At 32.5% G+C, this 23,331-nt stretch overlaps 1 protein-coding gene across 4 annotated transcripts in view; it reads left to right on the top strand.

Annotated features, from left to right (window-relative positions):
* LOC145681022 (transmembrane protein 117-like) overlaps positions 1 to 23,331 on the top strand; it is a 483,227-nt gene that overhangs the window by 430,522 nt on the left and 29,374 nt on the right. For 3 of the 4 annotated variants that reach the window (XM_081752312.1, XM_081752315.1, XM_081752313.1), the window contains 3 exons: positions 1,023 to 1,127; positions 4,718 to 4,840; positions 10,017 to 10,150. In XM_081752312.1, coding sequence (XP_081608438.1) covers positions 1,023 to 1,127; positions 4,718 to 4,840; positions 10,017 to 10,150 — 362 coding nt within the window. Of the gene's footprint in view, positions 1 to 1,022; positions 1,128 to 4,717; positions 4,841 to 10,016; positions 10,151 to 21,173; positions 21,248 to 23,331 lie in introns of all 4 variants that reach the window. The other variant, XM_081752314.1, reaches the window with a different exon arrangement.

The raw sequence follows: 23,331 nt of genomic DNA, 5'->3' as shown, positions 1-23,331 counted from the left end.
CTAAACTGTTCTTTTCTCTCATTTGTTTTAATTGACTAAACTGTTCTTTTCTCTCATTTGTTTTAATTGACTAAACTGTTCTTTTCTCTCATTTGTTTTAATTGACTAAACTGTTCTTTTCTCTCATTTGTTTTAATTGACTAAACTGTTCTTTTCTCACATTTGTTTTAATTGACTAAACTGTTCTTTTCTCACATTTGTTTTAATTGACTAAACTGTTGTTTTTTCATATTGTACAGCTTATGTGATTAAAAAGAGAAAAAACAATGTTTACCTCCTGATTTAATTTGATGAGCAAATAATTTCGCTTGAATTGATAAATAGTATATGATTTCTGGAAACAAAACGAAAACGAGTCTCTTCGTAACGTGAAAGATAGATATGAAAACACTGACAAGGCCAGTTTTAATTTCTTTGGGGGGCAAGCAGGACAGAGACATATTGGAGTGGCAGCTATTTTTTGTTTACCAAAAATAATAGTTTTGTATTATTTTACATTACAACATACGTTCATCTAAAATTTCATCCTCATATTGCGACTAATAACAATATTATTTCTAATTGTGCAAAACTTATTGAACACTTTTTTTTTTGTATATATCGTATATAATGATAAATATTACAGTTTCTTACAAAATTGCCCTTAAGCAATTTACAAATTCAACTTATGTAAAATTTCATTTACATAAAAGATTACAAAACGCATTGCTTATGTAAATCTGGTGTTTACTATATAGCTTTTTTACATCCTGATTGTTAACAAATTTAATATTCATGGAAGCCTGCAAAAATATTTAAATGATCGTAAAGGCATTTACTCTAATCTTGGAGAACATATAATCGAATATATATATATATATATATATATATATATATATATATATATATATATATATATATATATGGATAGATAGATAGATAGATATGATGTGTGTGTGTTAATTATGTAATCCTTAATTCTGATGATGTTCTTTATTTTGTTTAATTTATTAATAAACAACATATTTCTTTTTTTTTCGTAGGAAAATGGTTCAATTATGGGATAATATTTTTAGTTATGATTCTTGATCTCAATATGTGGAAGAATCAGATGTTCTATAATCCACAGGATTATGGACAATATACCGGTATGTATCCTATAAGTTTAATTTTCAAGATTAATAATTTAAGATAATAAATTGATGTTCATATTTATACCGTAGATGCTGTAAAGTAGCCAAATGGATAGCATGCAACCTTGTAATGCACGTGATCTCGAATTAGATTGTAATTGGGTAAAAGAAAAATCTTAATGTTGACTCAGCATAGTGAAGCCGTTTGGATATACTTGAATAAGTATTAGTGAAATCCGGTAGAGAATCCCACAAATAATGACGTTGCTACCCGATACGTCATCCACATTTGCGCTGATATTCATAGTCCATCGTGAGATATGGCACTGGGAGACATTTCAGAATATTTCATTATATCAGTTGTTCCATCTTGGACAATAATTTAGAGTATTGTACTCATGTATGGGGAAATGTACAATAATGTAACCTAATTACTTACTATGCAGATTCTCATAATGTATCACATAATACAGTTTATTTATATTTTTAAGGTGAAGAGTATAAGTGTAATAACTGTTTATTAAATATACATTAAAAGGAAATATACATTCCCAATGACCAGTATTTAATTTCTTCCTCATTCATATACGAATAAAAGAATAATTTACATGCTTCGTATATGTAAATAAAAATGATTAGCAACATTATTTATTTGCATGTACTGTGAATTAAAAACTGCAAAGATTTCATTCCTATACACTCAGAGATACGCTTTTGTTCGGCTCCATGATACCTATTAATTGGTATACGCTGGCTCGTATGTTTCATCGCTGGACATTTTTTTTTCGCTAAATGCTAAGAATATTGAACGATATTTTGAAGCAATTGTCTAATGAGCACCAGACAAAATACAAGTATTATAACAGTAATCATGTCCATAAAGGTTTATTTACCTTAGCATTGTATTTGAAAATTTGTATTCGTCTTTCTTTCTAGACTTATTTTTATATATTATTGTGGTTATGTTATGAGTTATCTACGAATAACATTGTTTAGGGACGTATGCGCGAGGTATCGTAGTCATAAAAGCAATAACTTTTTTTTTCTTTAGAAATCTAGATATCCATAATTCTTACACCAATATTCATGAACTTTCTGTTCAGTCTGAAATTAAAAGAATCGAGTTTCGGAGAATGATTTTATGGCGTGAAATTTGTGCTTGTTCATGTCTATGGAAATGTTCCGAGTATCATATCATGACCAGGCATTGACAAATGTTTAATTAGTAACGCGTGGTTCATGTGAAGAATACAGAATTGCTACATTAGTATATTCAAAAATTAAGTTTGCCTTGTATTTTTAGAAAGTAACGTACACCTTTCTAAGGCATTATTGAAAGCAACATTGTTTAAGCATTCCGATTGTAATGTTAATGTAATCGAAGTAGTATGACAAAAATACAAATACGATTTCCATTCACATGAATTTCTGTCCAAATTATGAAATTTTTCATTTGACATGTAAACTGTTGATGGTAAATCACAATGATATTTCTTGTCTTCAATCAGAAATCCTAGTGATTTTACTTCATATATTTTAGAAACACTACTGGAACAAATGATCAGCCTTTGCAATAATAAATCCGCATTACTGGATTCTAAATCAAACCTTATCAACCATATATTTGATAACTTATAGAAAAGTTCCAAACCATTTACATCAAGTGTTGTTTTCAAAATATCGTGTTCTACAATAACTTTCCTTGTTTGATAATTGTTCAAACTATGAAAAGTGAATTCGTTTTTCATGATATTGGAAAGCATTTCCAAAATATGCTGTTGCACTGATTATATTAAAAGGTTGGACAATATGCTGTTCGACTGAACTTATTCTATAAAATATGTGGTCTAATTTGCTTCTAAAATTAGCTAATACGTGTTTGACTGTAACGACCATTTTATCTGCTTTGGTCGAAGCGAATTTTGAGTTTACCCAATTTAGCAGTCAATCAAAGAGATGTTAAACTGTAAACGAGCCAACCAAAGCACATCTAAAAATAATTGAATATTTGAGAAAGTAATTCATAAAGTGTGTTGAAAATCACAAAAGAGTCGTTCAAAATTTTGTCTTATCTCTAGAAATATATTTTACTTACATATTTTGGTATTATTTTTAAAAATATATTTAGCCACTCAAATTTTGTATTTCAGAGTTGTTTACCTACAAAATTTTTTAACACAGAATAATTTGTGACAGTAGAGTAACCACAATTGTGACAATAGGTTCGAGTTCTATTATGAAACTACTGAAATATTCTTTAAACAAAATTTAAAACATAATAATATTAACATCTTTGTTAAAGATAATATTTCTACGTGATTTGTTTTATATTTCTACTTAACAATTACCATCGTTAATCCTATGGCTAGGGTTTTCATAGTCAAAAACAAAGATTAACACGGATTTGAGTACTTAAAAAAATGCTATGTTCAAGGAATCCTAGATTTTTCAAAATACACCTTTAATGTGTGTAAGTTAAACAGTTAAATTAATTTAACGCCCAATCTAAAATATTCTGCTTTTTTTAGTGATGAAAGACTTAAACATTATCGATTATTATCTTAGAAATTAGTTCTTGCTCACTTTTTCTGTGTATTTCCGGTTCCTGGTTCATATTTACCTTTAGACATGAATGAATCTTCTTGTCCGTGATTTAGAAGAAAATAACATGTTCTAGATTCATTGGGAAAACGAAATATTAAGAGCAAATTTGTTGAGTTTTCCTTGTCATAATAATGTCAGATATATAAATGAAAATAACTATGTTTCTGACTTCATATCTCTTGAACCACTTGACCAATCTCCATCAAATTTTCAACATAGATTAAGTTTGGGCTTGGGATGGCTTTTATCATTTCACTTTGAAGGTGCAACTTAGGGGAGGGGGGAGATATTTAAAAGTTGTCGAAAATGAACAATATTAGTGTCGAATCCATAGTTTTCAGGATCGCTGAGATGAACAGTGGCACTTCTGATGCCGTTTTAATCCAAATTCAGTCCACGATAGTTAGTAATATTTCATTTTTATTTCTATAGATTACTTATTATTTCCTGATTTTTCATTGTATTTTCTTTGTTTCTATCGGTTTGAAAATGCTTTTGTAATAGTAATGGTGACTGACTAACGGAACATATTATTATTTTTTTTTCTTATTTTAACCCAACGAATCGGGTAATTGACACTAGTATATATGCAATTTTAAAGGGCCGCGGTGGTTCAGTGGTAGAGTGTTTATCTCCGGCACGTGGAGTCTCTAGTTTGATCCCCCTCCGCCAAATGTACTTTGTGGTGCGCAAATATTATGTATTTTTTTTTCGGAGTCTCCTGTTTCCTCCCAGTTTAGTATTCTACCATTTCATACTTTTCTCATCATGACCGTCTCCCTTAGTCTCAGAGCATAATCGTGAGACGTTAAACTAAGAAAAATATTTTATACTTATTTTATTGGATTTTATTAATATTTCACAGCAAAAATATGTTGGACTATTTTAAGCTCCATAATAATTTAAGAATATTAGTGTAAGAAATTGTTGGCTGCTTATTTAAGGAAAAATTAATATAAGTTTAGCAAATATTATGAGGATTATATATCTTTCTGTTTCAGATCCTGAACACAAAGTGTGGACAGTTAGTGATAAAAAATTATTGGATACAAGAAACCAATCATTTTGGACATGGGAAGCCAGATCACGAACCAATAACGCCACTAATAAGCCTTTTTATGAGGGTGAGTCTCTTTTTAGTGGAGACATTTTGCTAGAAATTCTTCTTATGTTAGTTTCAAAGCTACATAAATTTTTGAAATGAAAGCAATTAAGACCAATTTGAAGCAACATTTCATCATTCTACTTCACATTCACTTGTTGATTGTTTTAAAAAATGATTCTTATAATAGCCTATCATTTTTTAAATAAACTCTTTCTTTGTTTATGATTCTGTATATTTTTTTGATATATGGTTGGTTCTGGTTTCCTGCCCTGCTTATTTGTTGTCAAAATTATACTCCACGTATTTGGTTTGGTTTCAAATTTTGTTTTATAAAGTTAAAAATTATGGATGCTTCAAAATAATGGAAACACATATAGTTTGCAACATGAAAGATGTATAAAGTGATAACAATGAGAATCTGAGTGCAGCCCGTACAGAAGTCTTTGTAATTAGTGTGTTATGTGATTGACTATGGTACCTCAGGAAAAGTAAAGCGGAGTCGTGTGTTGAAACTGGCTGATGGTGGTGATGCGAAAGGGGAGACCCTGTCTGAGTTTCAAAGCATCTTAGATATCATGACTGCTGTGATGTGTTAATTTCTTCTTAGATTTGTGTACCTATTCTTAAAATGTTACATTTTGTATTCCTTACTAAATGATTTTTACTTTTAACAATTTTGAGTTGTAAAACTTTTATGAAAAATTCGCTTAATTTGAAAACTATTGATTTTTAATAAAATTGATTACACTCTCCCATTATTTTTCTCAGCTACTTTTATCAAAATTTAACTTCGGATTCTTAGTTCTAATAAGACACAATTTGTACACGTGTCTTCCCCGACGATGTAGTTTTGAATCGACCTTTTACATATTTAATTCTATGTTGTGGCGTGTTAAGTGTTTCTATGATCCAGATACTGTTAAGTCATCTTTTGCATCTATGACATGTTCGTTAATCCAGGTACTCATAACCTTTTTGACTAAAAAATTAATGCAACAGGTAAACTACCTCATTTTAGCTGCAGTATGTATCAATTGCGAAGTGTAACTTAAAGTTCTGTTTTAATTTAATTCTAAACTATATGAAGTTTGTTATACCCCTCAACGAATCGTACCCAAGATGCAACGTATAAAAGACAATTTTGAATTGAATGGACCAAGCTTTAAATTACGAAAATCGATGCGCTTCGTGGAAAGAAGGCAAAGCTATTAGAAGCAGATGCTGATGCCTGCAAAAATATCACATAGTTATTTAATGCCTCCAAACTTGCAAGACTATCAACTAGTGACTGCCAACAGACTGAACACTATTAAAGTTAGTGACCCTACCTCATCTGCTACGAATACTACTGTCAGAGTGGAAAATGAACAGGAAAGCTCTAGTTTCATGAATGCTGAAATTAGTGCTCCCACCACATCAGGTACGAATGTCACTGTCAGAGTGAAAAATAAACAAGAAGGTTCCACTTCCGTAAGTCTTGAAATTAGTGCGCTTCCAACATCAGTCACGATTGTTGTTGTCAAAGAAGAAGATGAACAGAAAAGCTCCAGTTCTAGTGATGCCGATTCCGAAGTCAGTGAAAACATTGAAAAGTGATGCAGCAAGGAACAGAGCAACGAACTCTTTCATACGTCCACAAGAGGATGATATCCTCAAGTTTTTCAGTTCCATACCCATCAACCAAAATAAAGCATACCCTTTAATCCTGAGTTTGCTTATAAAGGACCAGATGGCACCAATAGGGCTTGGGTGTCATATTGCTACTCAAAATGCATTTTTTGCAGCGAGTGCTCAGCTTATCCTGCAGATCGAACATACACGTTTCTTAAAGGTTTTGTGCGTGACGAACGTAACACTAAACACGCTTATCAGCAACGAAAAAAAAACACGAGTCTTCCAAAATACACCAGACCAGTGTGGATGCTTATATATCTAACAAAAGAGAACATAGTTTTAAGAAACTACTTCCTCATGTACAGATAAAACTACGGCAGTATCAAGCTGAGAACAGACAGGTAATGCATCGAGTTGTCGAAGTGCTGAAACTCATTGGTACAAGAGAGCTCACTTTCAGAGGGGAAAAAAAAGAAGCAGATTATAGATTGAAAGACACAGCTACAGCTCATTGAAACTTTTTGGATATTATTCTTTGGTTAAGCAAATTTGACCTTCCGTTTAAAAGAGATTTAGAGAAGAACATCGAGAAGAGTAAACTGAGTCATGTACGAGGAAGTAAGCAGGATGGTAGTCACATAACTTTCAAAAAACATGGTGAATTATGTTTTGGATGCTTCAACACACTTCAGAGAAGATATTTCGAAAGAAGTCTCTCAAGCTGGAATGTTTTCTGTTCTACTAGACACTACTCAACAGGCCCAGTGCTCAGTTGTTTTATGGTATGTTGTTAAAGAAAGAATTGTTGCCGCTGTAAAATGCATATCTACCACAGGCCAATATCTTTGCAGTTTACTCCTGAAAATTCTGCAGAAGTTGAACCTTGATGAAGGGTATTGAAAATTCAACCAATGGCGCAAGGACAATATTCGGATTTTTCAAAACATCTATGATCAGTTACACGTGTCGCGTTACGCTCATATACTCAATCTTGTCATATAAGGTCTGGCAAAAAGTTGCATTGATTCTGTGTCATTGTTTGTTCTCCTAAATGACTGTACGGTATTAATGCGTATTATCTGTGAATGGACATTTGGAAGATCAAATGTCAGTAAAGGCGTCATACAGTTGTTGCGGAAACAAGATGGTGGAAAACACTCTGCTTTGCAGAAAAACTTTGGTCAGTTTTCAAACCTAGAAAATGCACAGAGTTGGCCATAACGATGATGAAAATTGCTTCTACAAAAAATATCAAACCAGAAGCTAGGTGTAAAGCGAAAGGATATATAAAAGATCATCTCAAGTTCAAAAGAATTCTGACAGCACAAGTGTTCCTGAGAATATTTCAAGTAACGAACCTTCTGTCAAACTATCTTCAAACGCAGGGTGCTGGTGTATTGTATGAGAATCGAATAGTGGAGACTACTCTATCTCAAATGAAAGAGCAGAGAGCTGATTTTGAAAATGTTGACTGCAGCGTTAGGATTTGCAGAATGGGCCAATAACGAATTTGAAGAGTTAGAATGTGATTTCTTTGTTTCTACTGACCTGACGACAACTCGCCTTCAGAAGTGCAAAAGGATGTTTCCCTATGAATGTGAAGATGAAGCTGTTTTTGATCCAATGACCAGTTACTGTATCGAAGCATTCAACACAATATCGGATAAGATAATTTCGAGTGTTTCTTCAAGATTCAAGAAGCAAGATACTTTATGGATTGTTTGGATCCTAGAAACTTCAACCAAGTAAGAGAACTTCCATACATGGCTTTCAATAAACTTACTCACTTTCTGCAAAAAGCTCAGTAAAGAAGTTTCCAAGGATTCTATAAAAATCTTCTCTTGGACTTCTCAAGGAAGCGGGAATTCTTGAAAGTCAGTCTTAACGACGAGTACAACCGAGAAGATACGACTGATTGTGCTGATGGCACAAGTGATTCAGAAAATAGAAGAAAATACCTTTCTTCACAAGGAAGACGAGTGCAAAATGTGTTGTAAAAATTGTCCAATATGCTTTTCTCATTTTGCAGAGATGTAATTTGTACAGTAATGCATATCCAGGTTTGCTACTAGCATACAAATTTCTATTGACTTTGCCCGTAACTCAGGTAATATATGAAAGAAGTTTTTCAAAACTGAAATACGTTAAAAGTATGTTGAGATAGTATGTCTCAGGAATATTTGGAAACATTTATGTTGAAGTCTATTGAAAAAGATTTGTTAAAGAATATTTCGAGAGTGGGAGTTGCTATTCTACATTTAGTTATAGACACAGCTTTCGTAGGGTACGTTCTACAGGTGATAGACACAGTAGCATCAAAAAGTAGTATACTAAAACATTTGCTAATTTTCTCATATAAAATACGTACTTCTTGAATTTCATGTAATATTTTAAAACAATTCAGAATAATATGCTGATGAAAGAATATAAGGGTTTAATTGTTAATTGTTAATACTATCGATTTATTGAAGAAAGAAAACTGTGCAACTTGATTTTTGACATTTAGATGCTAGTAGTCCTTGCGGGAAAAAGCACCCGCTCCCGCGCCCCCCTAATGATGCCTATCCACCCCTGCAAGACACACGCTTTCCAGTTGACCATCCAGCTAAACGCTAATTAGTATACTGACACAAAGTTTGTTTATTACTGTTCCTAAAATAGCTTTAGAAAGAATTAAACGAATAACAGAACATGAGAATAGAACTAATAAACAATTATTAAATACTTTTAAATACTTACACTCATTTAATAACAAATTCTATGAAATTTCTGATATGAAAAGAAAAAACAATCTTAAAAATTAGTTTTAAGCCTTAGAAATCAGTCTTAAGTTTAAAACGTATATATAAATATATTACATTTGTCTTCTACCATTTCCTGGTCTCAAGTAATTAACCAACTTATTAACTGAAGATAAATTAATCTTTAAAACACAAATTTAAGATAATAATAGATTCGAAAACGTACTAAATTTACATCTTTTACCTTTCAGACTAAATTTTAGTTTTTGTGGACATATGTGGACCATTTATCTTGATAATCCCTTGTAACTTTTAAAATAATAAATATAAAATGCCGAAATTTTGTACCATGTAAATATCGACAAGAGAACATTGACATACTCAGCGATTAACAGTATTACCAACCCAATATAAACTCCAGATAGCACTACGTCAGTTTATCATATATTTCAGTTCTGCATGTAAAAAGAAAACTTCCAATACCACACTCTGTTATTGAGTGCAGCAAACTAAGAGCACTACAATATCAGCTCTTTCCGCCACTGTATATATATATATGTGACGCTACAGTATTACAGTGTATATGATATTAAAATCTATAGGAGAAATGATAGGTGTAAATTTGAATATAGTTTCAAACCTATTACTATTATTTAGATATAAGCGCATAGAAAATTGCAGAAAGAATACACTTTTTTCATATTCGCTTGTACAGCGGTGGACACTTCTAAATGGTACACCTTAGCCGTAAATCTCCATATGACTGTACCATTTAGAAGTGTCCACCGCTGTATAACAGACGATAAAATAGGAATAATGTGTTTACTTTGATTCTTGCAGATGACATGCAGATGAATTCCCGTTACATGGGATACCCATTGTCTCTGAAGTGGACTGCCTTTATCCCGTCCGTTGTTGGACTTCTTTTGTTCATTGCCCTTGTATCACTCTACGGTCGTTTTCCGCCAAGCCAGGTGAGATTCCATGAATTCATATTGCTGTGAAAAATAACATTTAGACCTAAAAACATTTCTGAAAAAGTAGATCTATCTAAAAAGAAAAGTTTTAGTTTTAAAATAGTGATTGACTGAATTGGTTAACTTTGTAAAAGTTGGCTCAAAGTGCTTAAAGAAACATTAAGTAGCAGAATAGAAAAAAAAATTGATTACAGAAATATTATTACCGAAAAATTGATTACAGAAATATTATTATTAATAAATCTTACGTTAATCTTTCGATCTTACACTTTTAGTTGAAACTAAGTAACTTTTTTTTTTTAAATTAGAGAATATACATAAATTAAAAACAAATAGTAATATTTTTTTCAAGAAGACTGAAACTCCTTGAGAATATTTTTGTACTCTCAGAAAGAGGAGAAAACAAATGGATAAGGTAATCTAAGAACACAAGTTTGTATAGAACTAACATTAAAGTTTAGCTATTTTATACTGTACGATGTGATGTACAATAGAAAAGAGAGAACCATCGTTTTATTAAGTTAGGGGAAAGGTGATAGTCTTACGACTTTACCTACGTTAACATTTTCAACTCGAACCAATAGAAGTAATCCTTATCATCTTTCGTAAAAATCGGAACATTTTCACAAAAGCTACCCTAAAATGTTTCCTTAAAGTACTTAAAATTGAAGTGAGTTCATAGTCTTGCTACCTAAGTGATTTCAATTTCAAATAATAGACCTCATTAGGAAGTTGCAACTAGAGCACATGCAATATTTTATGAAGTGCTGGTATTTTCTAGTGAAGTTATCGTTAAACATGATTTTTTACAGATGCAGTGTATTCTCCTTTATTTTTTCTGTTTGATTTCAATTTCAAATAATAGCTATCATTGGAAAACCTCCAAATCGGGTGATTTGTAGAAAAGTTGTTGTAAAGTAATCGTAAAAGATACCTTCTTTTCAATATAGGGTGGGGATGGGTGTGAATGCATCTTCTTGCTTCTGACTAATTTTGAAGTCTCAAAGAAAACACACTATGAAAAGAAAAACTATCGGCGAATTTTTACAAACATTTTCATAGATTATAATTTTTAAGATGGAAATAAATTTACTCTCTCAGTATTCTTTATCGATTTCAGCCACAACCAATTGAATGATTGGGATGTCTGAAAGAAGAAAACATATATATATCATATTGCATCAAAATATATTTTCTTTCTTTTACGGAAATTGTTGTGGAAAATTATTATTTTATCTTTTTAAGTATTTGTGCTAACTTTCAACTTGAGTTTCATTTTATTCCCCTCACTCCCTTATTCTGAAAGATTTCAACAAAACATTAATCTTACTTTCTGAATCTGAATAAAAGCACTCACCAAGTTTTATTAAAATCTATGAAATTTACTCAAATTATCCTGAAACAGTCAAACCACAAATATATGTTGAATCGAATGACAGAAGTATTCTTAAGTTCCCTTTAATTATGTGCACTTCTTAGTTTTTACGTTTTGAATCCTTTAATTTAAATTTTATTCTTGAAAACTAAAGAAATCGTTCAAAACAGTAAACAAGAGTACTAATTCCAGTTTGGATTAAAGTTTTTCCCTATATTATTCATAAGCATTATGTATACACTCTTATGCACTTCTTACGCATATAATTAATTTCTATATTTAATATTTTTAATTACTTACCCTTAAATATGTCTCAATTTCAAAATCCTAAACAGTTTCGACGAAGTCTTTTGTCTTCCTCGGTAGCTTACAAATTTCTACTGCAAACTTACTTCACACCTCCTAACGCCATAATACTATTTAGTAGTACTGTACAGATGAAGAATGTACTTTCACACTTAGAGTTACATGTTTCAAAATTATCCGTTCTAATTCCTTAAAATTATCTCAACTTTGTGTAAAATAAGGAACGAAATATTATTTTTTTTACACTCTTCTGATCGTTTAACGCTCTATCACTCAATATTTGAAAGGACGTAGTAAAGGAATGTTCCTCTAATACTATTTTTATATTATCACCGCACAGATGAAGAATGCAGTTTACTACTTAGAATTGTTCGATGAAAGTAGTCATTTGAACAATCGCTGGCTTGCATAGTGCATGACAATGTTCCAGTCTATGCTGTTGCTCCCAAGGCTGCAGTGCTAAATCCTGGCTGTAGGGTGGATATTGAATTTCCTCGAAGCCACAGTCTTTCACTACAGCTTTGGCAGCAATAGCCGTATTGACTGGAGCATTGTTATATAATATGAGAAGTCAGCGCACAGCAATAGAGTTAAAGGACTGCTTCCAACGAACTGTTGCAACTAGACTGTTGAAACTGATACATTATTTTTTCCATAGATGGCACTACATGTCATAAATGACATAATGCCAGTGGCGTGATATTTCAGAGTCAGTCTCGAAACTTTCAGAAATACCCTCGTATATGCGCCAATTTATTTCATTAAGTAATTTCAACATTATAATGTTAATATCAATAAAGAATATAAATACATTATTATAGCAAGTAATTGTGTGTATTACAAAATATATATATATCTCAGTAATAGAGTGCTCATTCGTAAAATATAGGTTCTCAATATAGTAACTTCAGGAATTAATTGATTTTCTGTACACCATATATTCCAAACGTGTAAATTCAATAACAATTTAAAGAGTGAAAAAATGCAATGGGACGGAAATCAAACCTGGGACCCCACTTACCTCTCTGGGACGCTAACAAGTATCTTGCTTAGTCTATCCTCCAACCAGCCACACAATTCTCTCTTGAGATTAGTACCAAGCCATTCAGATCATACCAGAAATTATGTTCTTGAACAATACAGTACACATAATGAACATTGAATTAAATGCACAACACCTAGGCGAATATATCAATCATAAAGGACATGATCTAATAATTGTGTTGATTCTAGTTATTATCATATATCTATTTAAGCGTCTTAGATGTTTATTATCATGTATAGTGGGTTTTCAAGCACAACAGAAGTAATGGCTCAGTCCATATGGTCTGAATGGCTTATCGCCAATATCAAAAATGGAAGTGTGTACTTGATCGGAGAATAGACAGGAAAGTATAGTGATTAACGTATCGATACTGTAAGCCCGAGACCTGGGATTGCAGTTTTTCCCATGCCAGTCACACTATTTTCAGTTTCAATCACACTTTTTATTTTGAATTTTCATACGTTTTCAACTCTGAACCTATCGTTTCTTCGTGCAAATGGCATATGCATTGCTCCATTTGAGTAGCCATATCTCCACCTACTTTATCATTTTGTACATTTCTCCATCATCATTAATCATTCGACTATGGCAAGCTTAGTAAAAAGTGTGCCATGCAGTAAAGTATAATGTAGTGTTACAATAAATTCAAAGTTTCTAAACGTTTCAGTTAGTTTGTTCTGTTTTTTTAAACTGAGGTTTGTTAACGTTTCTAAATCTTTTAATATTACACAACAATCATATGTCAAAAGAGAATGGAGAAAACAATCTTTTCATTTATCTTTAGCGCTACATGTGGCTTATGTCTCAAATAACAGTAGGTCTCATACAACTTCGATGTTGGAAACGATAATTAGAAAACCAAACAAGTGTACTCTTCAAAATTGCGTTTCAAAAATCAACCATATTCTTCATACGTAAAATAAAATTTGCCAAAATTATTTAATCAATAATTTTGTGTTGCATTAAATGAATGAAAAAATAATGTAAATATTTTTAGAAATCTTTGCAATTAGTTAAAAAAACTGCTTGCAATTGGGTTTATTCGTAACTTGATTCGTTTTCTACTAATATCGTTCATTGTGGTACTATTATTGATTTAATCTAATCATTTAAAGGGGAGCAATATAAAAAAATAATCAATATAGCTAGTAATAAAAGAAATAATTGGTAGATTTAATGCACATTATACTGCAAAATTAATTTTGAACCGTATAAAGGACATATTAAGTAATGTATAATAAAATGAAATAAATTATTTTGTTTGCCATAATATAAATGATACTAATATGAACTACCATTACGCAATAACTATAAATGAATTAGATATACAAATAGATTAGATTAGATTCTATTTAGCATTTTCGTATATTTTATGTTAAATGAATCCACATGATCAGCTTATTTATTGAAGTATTTCACACCTTAAATATCATGTGATTTTTAGTATTTGTTTAATTACTTCAGTTCTTGAAAAATAGTTCTTGATACTAATTAAAATATAACTTTGACAAAATTTAGAGAACATATTACTGTAGACTTTGCAAAGCATCACACATTGATGTTGAATATCGTAAGACGTACGTACTATGAATTTTAAGTTTGAAACAGCATCACAGATATGGGGGCCGCGGTGGCTCAGTGGTAGAGCGTTCACCTCTGGTGCTAGGGGTCTCGGGTTCAAACCCTGCTCCCGCCAAGTGAACTTTGTGGTGGACAAACACCGTGTGCGTGGGTTTTCTCGTGGTTCTCCCGTTTCCTCCCACTTTCTTCATTCCACCATTTCATTCATTACTCATTATCACTCATTATCACCGTCTCCTTTAGCCTAACCGGCATAACCGTGGGACGTAAAACTCAAAATTTCATTTCATTTCATTTCATCACAGATATCTTTTTTCGTTTTCTGATTCATTCCAAGTTCTTGGATATTTTGAGCTCCAAAATACTTTAACAAAATCTTAAAATGATCTACTTGAGCGTTCGAAGCATGGAATAATGAATTTGTAGCAATAAAATAGTTTCCAAATGTTTTGAAATTGTTGATGAAGAACTTTGTACGTGCTAAAGATCTTACGCAATGCTTTGCCTTCTAAATATGTATATACATTTTCTTTTTGATTAATTACAGATTATCATTTATAAGGTATACTACTAATTTCACGTCATAAAAAAATAGTTCTCTAAAGTAGATATTATCATTCAATGGCGGCGGCGAGGGAAGTCACATCGGTAAAAAAAATCTTTTTTATCGTTACTAGCTAAAAAAAGGGGGAGAAACAAAAAGAAAGTTTATCTAATGTACTAATTCTTGTATACAAGTTTCTGAAATTAAAACTGTATGAAACTTTCTTTCCTTAGCTTGTAAAGATAAAATTTCAATTTCTATCGATGTTACCTCCCTCAAGAGCCCCCATTGCCATTAAAGCTAATCCTTTTTTGTATATACTGTATATTCAGTGTGCGAATTAAGGATTTTTTACAGGGAAGGGAGGGATGAAAAATAATATAAAAATATATACAATATTTCTTGTATTATACATCCCATACATAGTTCCTCTATATGATAATTGTTAAGATTTGATTTGATTTCAATTTAGCGTCCCTTTCAACAACAAGGCTATATGAGACGTAAACCTACAGACGTGATCCAAACCATATGAGCTCCGACTGCAAATTGAACTCGGGTCTCCCACGCAAAAGACGCGTACGCTAACCGTTTAGCTACGAGGGAGCAAGATAATTGTTTAGAGAATATGCTATCTTCGGAGGAAGAATAGATTTTTCTCGGTACTTCGCGCACTGTATTATGTATTATAACATAGCATTTACGTTCATACTTTTATCTCAATGTTTATTTTCACTGGTTTCTTGCCAGCACCATCAGGTTAACACTATCTTGGCATCAACAATATTATCCACGTTCAATAGTAAACCGTATTCATTATAAAATAAGGGATTAAAAAAAATTAAGAGGTCGCCTTTGTTACATTATTATTAGTCAATAATTGTTAAAATTGACTCAAGCTCATTTTATTACATTACATAAATATTTTCTCTTTCTCTTTATGTTCCTAAACAAGCAAATCTAAACCTTTCTCAACTGTTGCTAACCATCTTCACTGTTGCTATCAACAATTTTTAACTCGATGCTCAGCGTCGCAACTAGGCTAGTTGTCGCCCTGGGCAAGAACTCGCCTTAGTCCCCCTCCCCCGACCAACCAAACTAAAACGCTCCCTGATTACACCTGATATTGGCATCACACAGTAATTCTCATATTCCATTTTTTCTTCAAGTGGTAAAGTGTTGATTTCCAAATTGCAGTAAATAATTTAATTTTTAGTACAAGATAACACACCAAACTAAAGTCTTATCATAATAACTGCAAATCACAATGTTTTTGAAATTATATCGGGATGTGCATATGTGTAGAATGAATCAACAGTCTGTTGCTTTAGAATAGAATATTTAATTATAACAGTCAAGCTGCTGTCTCGAGTATTATACTCGGACATTCTGCAGATCTCTTAAAGCGATGTAAGTTAAATAAAAACACAGAAAACTGCAACCAAAATTTAACTTCGTGGGCTCTTTTGGCTGCAAAGGTTCTTACAATGTCCTCAAAAGATAGCTTTAAAGCTAATTTATGCTCTATGGATACGATCCTAAGGTTGGTGGGTCGTTGTTGTCCTGTTAAGTTTTTGAGGTTTTTTTTTTTTTTTATGATCTTTAATTTGCTAAAACTCCTCTCCGTGCCTTATAGTGAAAATAAATATTTGCCCAACTTTGCGCCCCCTCAATCCGGCGCCCGGAGTACAAGCATCGTTTGCCCTCCTTAGTTACGTCACTGTCAATGCTTTATCTTATAACTCTCTCTCTAAATTCTAAATGTACGATTTTCAGAATTTCAAACATTATTGAATGAGTGTACCGCTGACTTATCTGAATAAACGTACCTTCATGTCCTGAAATGCTATTGTAATCTCTCTTGTTGTGTTCTTCGTGTCTTTCCAATGTAGAACTTTCCGCATTCACACAAATTCCTATGGTAAAACTGTTAAAACATGCAACTGAGAATGTGAATTGTAAGTCATTTGATTCAATTCGAAATGCTGAAAATAGTATACTCAGAAACTGGAAAACATCACAAGAGAAGACATTGAGATTAAAATGTCAACAGTATAGATGTACGAACATCGTGTGTGTATTTCATCGTTTGAAGAAATAAAGAAAAGAGAAAATTGAGATTTGAACATGACATTCTTTAAAAAAAATGTTGAGTAATATCACACATCTTTTTAACAACATACAAGTTCGATTTCTTCAATTTGTTAAATTAACATGGAAACAGTTTAAAACTGAAACAATTTATTTTTGTAATTTTGATTGTTGATTGTACATATTGTTGATTTTATCATTTCTGGGCTAAGTGCTAGTTAACATATTTTCCTGACACAAGGTATGCTCTAATCAATTACATAATACCCCAATACCTTTCTTTGGACACAAAATATCATTCCCTGTTCTAATATCTGATTTTTGGCAATACCAAGTAGCCAAATTTTTTTTTCAGAATGTATTTTCATATGCACATAAGGATCAGAAGGTAACAATATAGTAGAAGTGGCATTACATATGCAAACATCATAAAGAACTCTAAAATACATCAATTTTTGAAACGGAAGGTTTCGTAATGTCACGCAATGTTATACAAGTGAAAAATGCATACTTACGCTCGGACGCCTTAAGTATGCTAAAAGCCTAGACACTCTTAATTAGAATAAAAAATCAACACGAAATATATGTAATATGAAATGCCTATATGTGTTACGGGCTCTATATTCAGGTGTGAAGCATGACTTAACCTATTGCAGTTTTAGAGATTTTCTGACACAAATAGATATAAGACATGTATAGAAATTAATACCAGTATATTCAATGAAACTTTTATTAATTACATTATCGAACTTTTCCTCAAGACAAAATATATACCGTGTAACTTGCCATTTTACATTGCATATATGCACATTTGTTTAGAATATTCAAAACACTATTCACAACTTTTCTTACTACTTTATCTGTACCCCTGTCTTGTACATTCTTCTCAGAACGCCACAATTTGTTCAACTACAAAGAAATAATTATACGGTAAAGTTTAAAAAATCTCATAAACATAAAATATAACAAATTAGTAGAGTTCCGTCAGGCAGCCTTAGAAGGATCAAATACAAACATAAAGCTCTCTTACACTAACATTTGCCAACCATACAAAAAAAAAAAAAAAAAAAGTAATAGAAAATTGACTCAACAGTGAAAGAGACAGAGTAGGTTGGGGCCAAGATGATTTTATTGAGATATTTCAGAAATCGCAGATTCAAAGTTGTGGAGTAACCTCCAGAATTCAAGAAGAATATAACATACAACTCCTCAATTATTCAGATTAATATTATATACGAAACAATCTCCTGCAATGCCATTTAAAATTAACCACATAGACACTCTGATATGATTGTGTGAGGTGACAGTAGGAGATGTAAGCTATATTGTATTCCAATGTAAGCTAACTACAAAGTTTCGAGACAAACACTTATTGACTTTATGTAACATAGAAGGACAAAGTCCATACTCGATACAGAACAACTTAGCAGTTAACAATAAAAGGTCAAGCAGTAGAAAAAAATCATTTAACAGCGAAAAAAATGTGAAAAAAGGAGGAAGAATAAACAAAAAATTAAATCCAATAAAAAATAATAGTGTAAATGGTATTACGAACCCAACTTCACGCCAGAAAAAAAGCCTTTCCTATCTTCTAGGACAGAAGGTAAAAGTGGAGCTAGCGGAAAAACCAGTGAAGCAATCCTTAAGATATAATTAAGTACATAACACATGATATTTATGGTTCATTTATATCATATATTTTATTTATTTCCTTATCTTTACCTTACTTGTTTCAAATAGCTGTTCCTAATGCTTAGTGAAAATTCCACTTTGTTCTCAATAGAATATTATTTTCTATAGAAGATACACTTTCTCTACATATATTTACTTATAGCATGTGGAAAACCCTGTGCAACTCATTCTTTGAATACAGCATTTGAGAAACAGATGTCACTAACAATATATAGCAAGTTACCTTAACCGTACTAGCTTCCTGTATAATCTTACTATTTCTCTATATTCTAGTTTTATATAGACCTGTCTGATCTCTGAAGATATTGTTTTCTGATGTCAATTTCTTTTGTGTCATCAGTATTTCTTAACCTTAATCTAGCATTATTATCCGTACATTTTCGAGTTGAATTTATCACTAAACAAATAAAACCGACGTACAACCGGGTATTGATGTAAACAGAAATTGGGGCTCCATTATGATAAATGATTAGTATTTCTCCTTTTGTGAGGTAGTCCTGAATACTAGTTTTGACTTATATTATTTGGATCCAAAAAGTACCAAAAAAAGCTCACGAAATGTCAAATCAGTGTATAGCGATGAAGTGGTGACATTGAAGACTGTTTACAAGTGGTATAATCGATACAAAAGCGGCAAGGAGTCGGTTGAAAACGAACAACGATCGAGACATCCTTCGACGTCAAAAACAGATGAAATCATGCAAAAAGTGGCACAAATGATGTGTTCAAAGAAGCGAATGACTATTCGAAAGCTTTCCGAAGAACTAAACATCTCGTATGTGTCCGTGAAAAGCATTTTAACCGCCGATTAAATGGCTGAATGGCTTTCTTCTTCACCACAAAAACGCGTCATGCTATACCTTGCTTTTAATTCGCGAGTTTTTGGCCGAAAAAATGTTAATGAGTTTCCATATTAGTTATGCTCTCCAGATATAGCACAAGTGACTTGTGACTCTTCCCAAAAATTAATATCGCGCTTAAAGGGAAAACATTTTGATACCATTCCTGACATTAAGAGGGCCACGACAGAGCAGCTGAACGCCCTTCCAAAAGAAGCCTTCCAGGAATGCTTCCAGTCAACGTTGCGATAAGTGCATTGCTAGCCAGGGACAGTACTTTGAACAGATTAAATCAAATTCCATGTAAGCTTATATTACTTTGTTTCTAATAAACTTATTCACTTTATTTTTTGATCATACCTCGTAAGTATACCATTCGTGGAATTGAGGAACCTCTAATTATGTACTCTAGTTGGACAGTACGTTATCTATTAAATGCGAACTTTAATGTTCTTATTGTCTTGGCGATCATATAAGCCAAATCGCTGATCACTGCGAGATTAACTGCTGTTTGACCTGCAAGTCTTACGAAATATGCCATATGTTGTGACTAAACAGCTACTATTTGATAGGACATATGAATCATCACTTGCAGGCAAATTATGCTGAGAAAAATTCCTGACACCCTGTTTTAGTTAGTCAAGGGTTGCTATAAACTAACTTCTTTCGTCAGTAAATGTTGCAAAGTCTATAGAATCTTTCCATGAATGCTTACGTTACATTTAAAATTTCATAATGTTAAATAACAGATTTCTATCAAAACAGGAAAGAAGTGTGATAGCTGTTGCTCCGTTATTTAGGAGTTATAGGCTGCCGAAAACATAAAAAAATTAACTTTAAAGGTCCAAAGCTCCAATACTGTGAGACCTACCTTAGTCGGGTCAAAACTACTTATGAACTAATATGTGCATTATCCAAAAATACATGTTTCAGAAATGTGCGGTACTCAGACAAATTTTTATAGAGGAAGTTTGGCTACGGGCATATACCTAGGTAATTTGAAGTACTCACCAACTACCTATATAAAAATTGTTGCGGAAGTACCACAGGATTCTGAAACATTGATATTTGGATAGAGTGCATACTAGTTCCACAGTGAAGTCTTAACCCGACTACGGTACGTCCAATAGAGTTGGAGCAATGGACTTTTAAATTTCATTAAAAAAAAAAAAAGTTTTCGGCAACTTATAACTCCAAAATGATTAATTTCCGTACCCAGGTTAGTCTATACTTTTTGTCTTATCTTGGTGTCAGGAATCATCTCTCAAACGTTGTCGGTGTTTTTTGAAACACCTTGTATAAGCAGAATTTATTTGTGTAAAAGCGTGAAATCATATTGAATAAAAGATATTAATGATTTTTTAAAAATATTTTATTTAACACAAATCTTATAAAAATACTAGATTAAGGTTAATGCGTTTGATAACTAATTTTACTACTTTAATAAATACATCTCTCAGTAGCTCTGAATCTTTGAAAGAATGTCACTATGAAGAAGATATTTTCCTTCTTGACTGATTTACCAGCATGCTTTTTATCTATCACAGTCGCAGCCTGGACATGAACCCAGTAATCCATGCGAAGATGTCTTGGGCTCTCAAACCCGAGTGAGCAGCTCCCGGTAATTTTGTTACTTACGTTGTGGAGCTGTTTAACTTTGTGTTGTTTTTATGTATTTGTATTCTATTTAAGGAACACAATGTTTTTAATAGTATGGAAGTCACTGTTGTATAGTTTGACTAATTTTACTGATATAAAAACAGGAATTTTGACCTCCTGGCTGTTAACTCTTGAATTACTTTATTTGAAGGTGTTCAAGTTCAAAGTTGGAAGAAATGGTAATATCGTAAAGTATTGTATACACTGATCAGCCAGAACATGCCCACCTACGTAATATCTGGTATATCAACCAGGATAGCAGTATTTTTTGCTGGACAGCAGCAATATGGTTTGACATGGATGGAATGAGACTTTGGTAGGAGGCTGTAAGCATGGCGCACCATATCTACACACACACGTCACTTAATTCCTGTTAATTCTATAGATGGATAGATGGGCTCAATGAGCTCGGATCTAACGTTCAATGACGTCCCAAAAGTGTTCAGTTGGGTTAATATTGGGTGCCATTGCAGTTATTGAAATTCTCAACTGTGCTCTCTGAATTATTGCAGTTTAACGTCGGCCTTGTGACAAGGCTAGAAACATCGCCAACATGAATGGATGTACATGATCAACAATGGCCTGTCTATATTTGGAGCCGTCGCGGTACCTTTCCATACGCATTGCCGGATCAATAGATGATCATGTGAAAGTTCCTTAAATCAGAATGGAGCCGCTACTGGAATCCTCGTCCTATTGTGCACGTCTCGAGCAATTGTTCCCCTGGAAGAAGACAACGGATTCTGACCCTCCCATCGATGAAGGGAGTGTAGTAATTCATCTGTCCATGTAACGCTGCCCTATTGCTCGGCAGTCCAATCACGATTGTAATTTCCCACTCTAGTCATAATTGACGATGTAGTGCTGTTAATATTGATACATATATGGAACGTCGGCTGTGAGGGACCATATCTTAAAAGAGTACGTTGAATCTTGTGCTTAGACACACTCATGGTTTATTGATTATTAAAGTCTGCTGGTTAATGGGCCATAGTTTGCGTCCTATCTGTTATACCAACCTTCAGAGTCTACAACGACTGAGATCTTTAATGAGGTATAGTCGTCCTACGCCTTGTCGTTTGGCGCTAGTTTCACCGTCACTTTATCACCTTTCGAAGACACTAACTGTGGTAGCTCGTGAATATTCGCCAAATTGCACTGTTTCCGAGATACTCATTTTCAGCCGTCTGGCCATCACAATCTGACTCCTATCAAACTCTGATATATCGCCAGCCTTCCCTATTCTACATGTGGTCATCACACTGACTGATCGAATGAGATTCCTGTCACCGTATTACGAGTAGTTCTGCTGTGCCCTGTGCCTCTTATGTCAGCCAAAGACTTCTTTCAAGAAGTAGTGGTGGTTAGAATGTTCTAGCTAATCAGTGTATTTCGCTTTTGTTTCTACCATTGAAGGAAATTATGCAAAATTTGGTATCTAGAAACGAACAGCAAAACTAGAATTTCATTTTGCGTTATTTCAAATTCTATAAGTTAAATTCTATTTTATAATATTGATAAAATTACAAAAATTAATAAATAAAATTAAACTAACTTAATTTTGATATAAATATTTATATTTTCAAAGTATATGGTAAACAATTATTGTAATAGGCACAATTTTGAAACTTTTGCAATTGTGATATATTTCTTTCGGACATTTGAATTAAAAATTTCGGAGAGATTGAACAAAAAAGAATATTTGTATTTACTATTAAAATTAAACTATTAATCCTTCAGTAGTAAAATTAGCATTTTTCAGTTTTAAGGAGAACGTAAATTGCATCCCTTTTTATTGTCTACCTTATCTATTCGTAAGTTTCCTCAACTTCTTATCTTAGACGGAATAATCTGTTAATATTACGAACACTGGAATTTTGAATATTTTCATCCACTTGAAAGAGGTAGTTATATATTAGCTAAACATGTTTCCTGTTTGTGTATACCAATATAAACATAATAGTTAACAGTGTTAAAAATAGTAAATGTTAATAAAAATAATTCTTAATACAAAATAACTTTAAACTGTTCCTGATTATCTTTGAT

The sequence above is a fragment of the Thermobia domestica genome, chromosome 3 (assembly GCF_964235325.1).
Source record: "Thermobia domestica chromosome 3, izTheDome1.hap1.1, whole genome shotgun sequence".
Lineage (NCBI taxonomy): Eukaryota > Metazoa > Arthropoda > Insecta > Zygentoma > Lepismatidae > Thermobia > Thermobia domestica.
The sequence above is the reverse complement of the archived record's forward strand: the minus strand, read 5'-3'. Positions and strand labels throughout refer to the sequence as shown.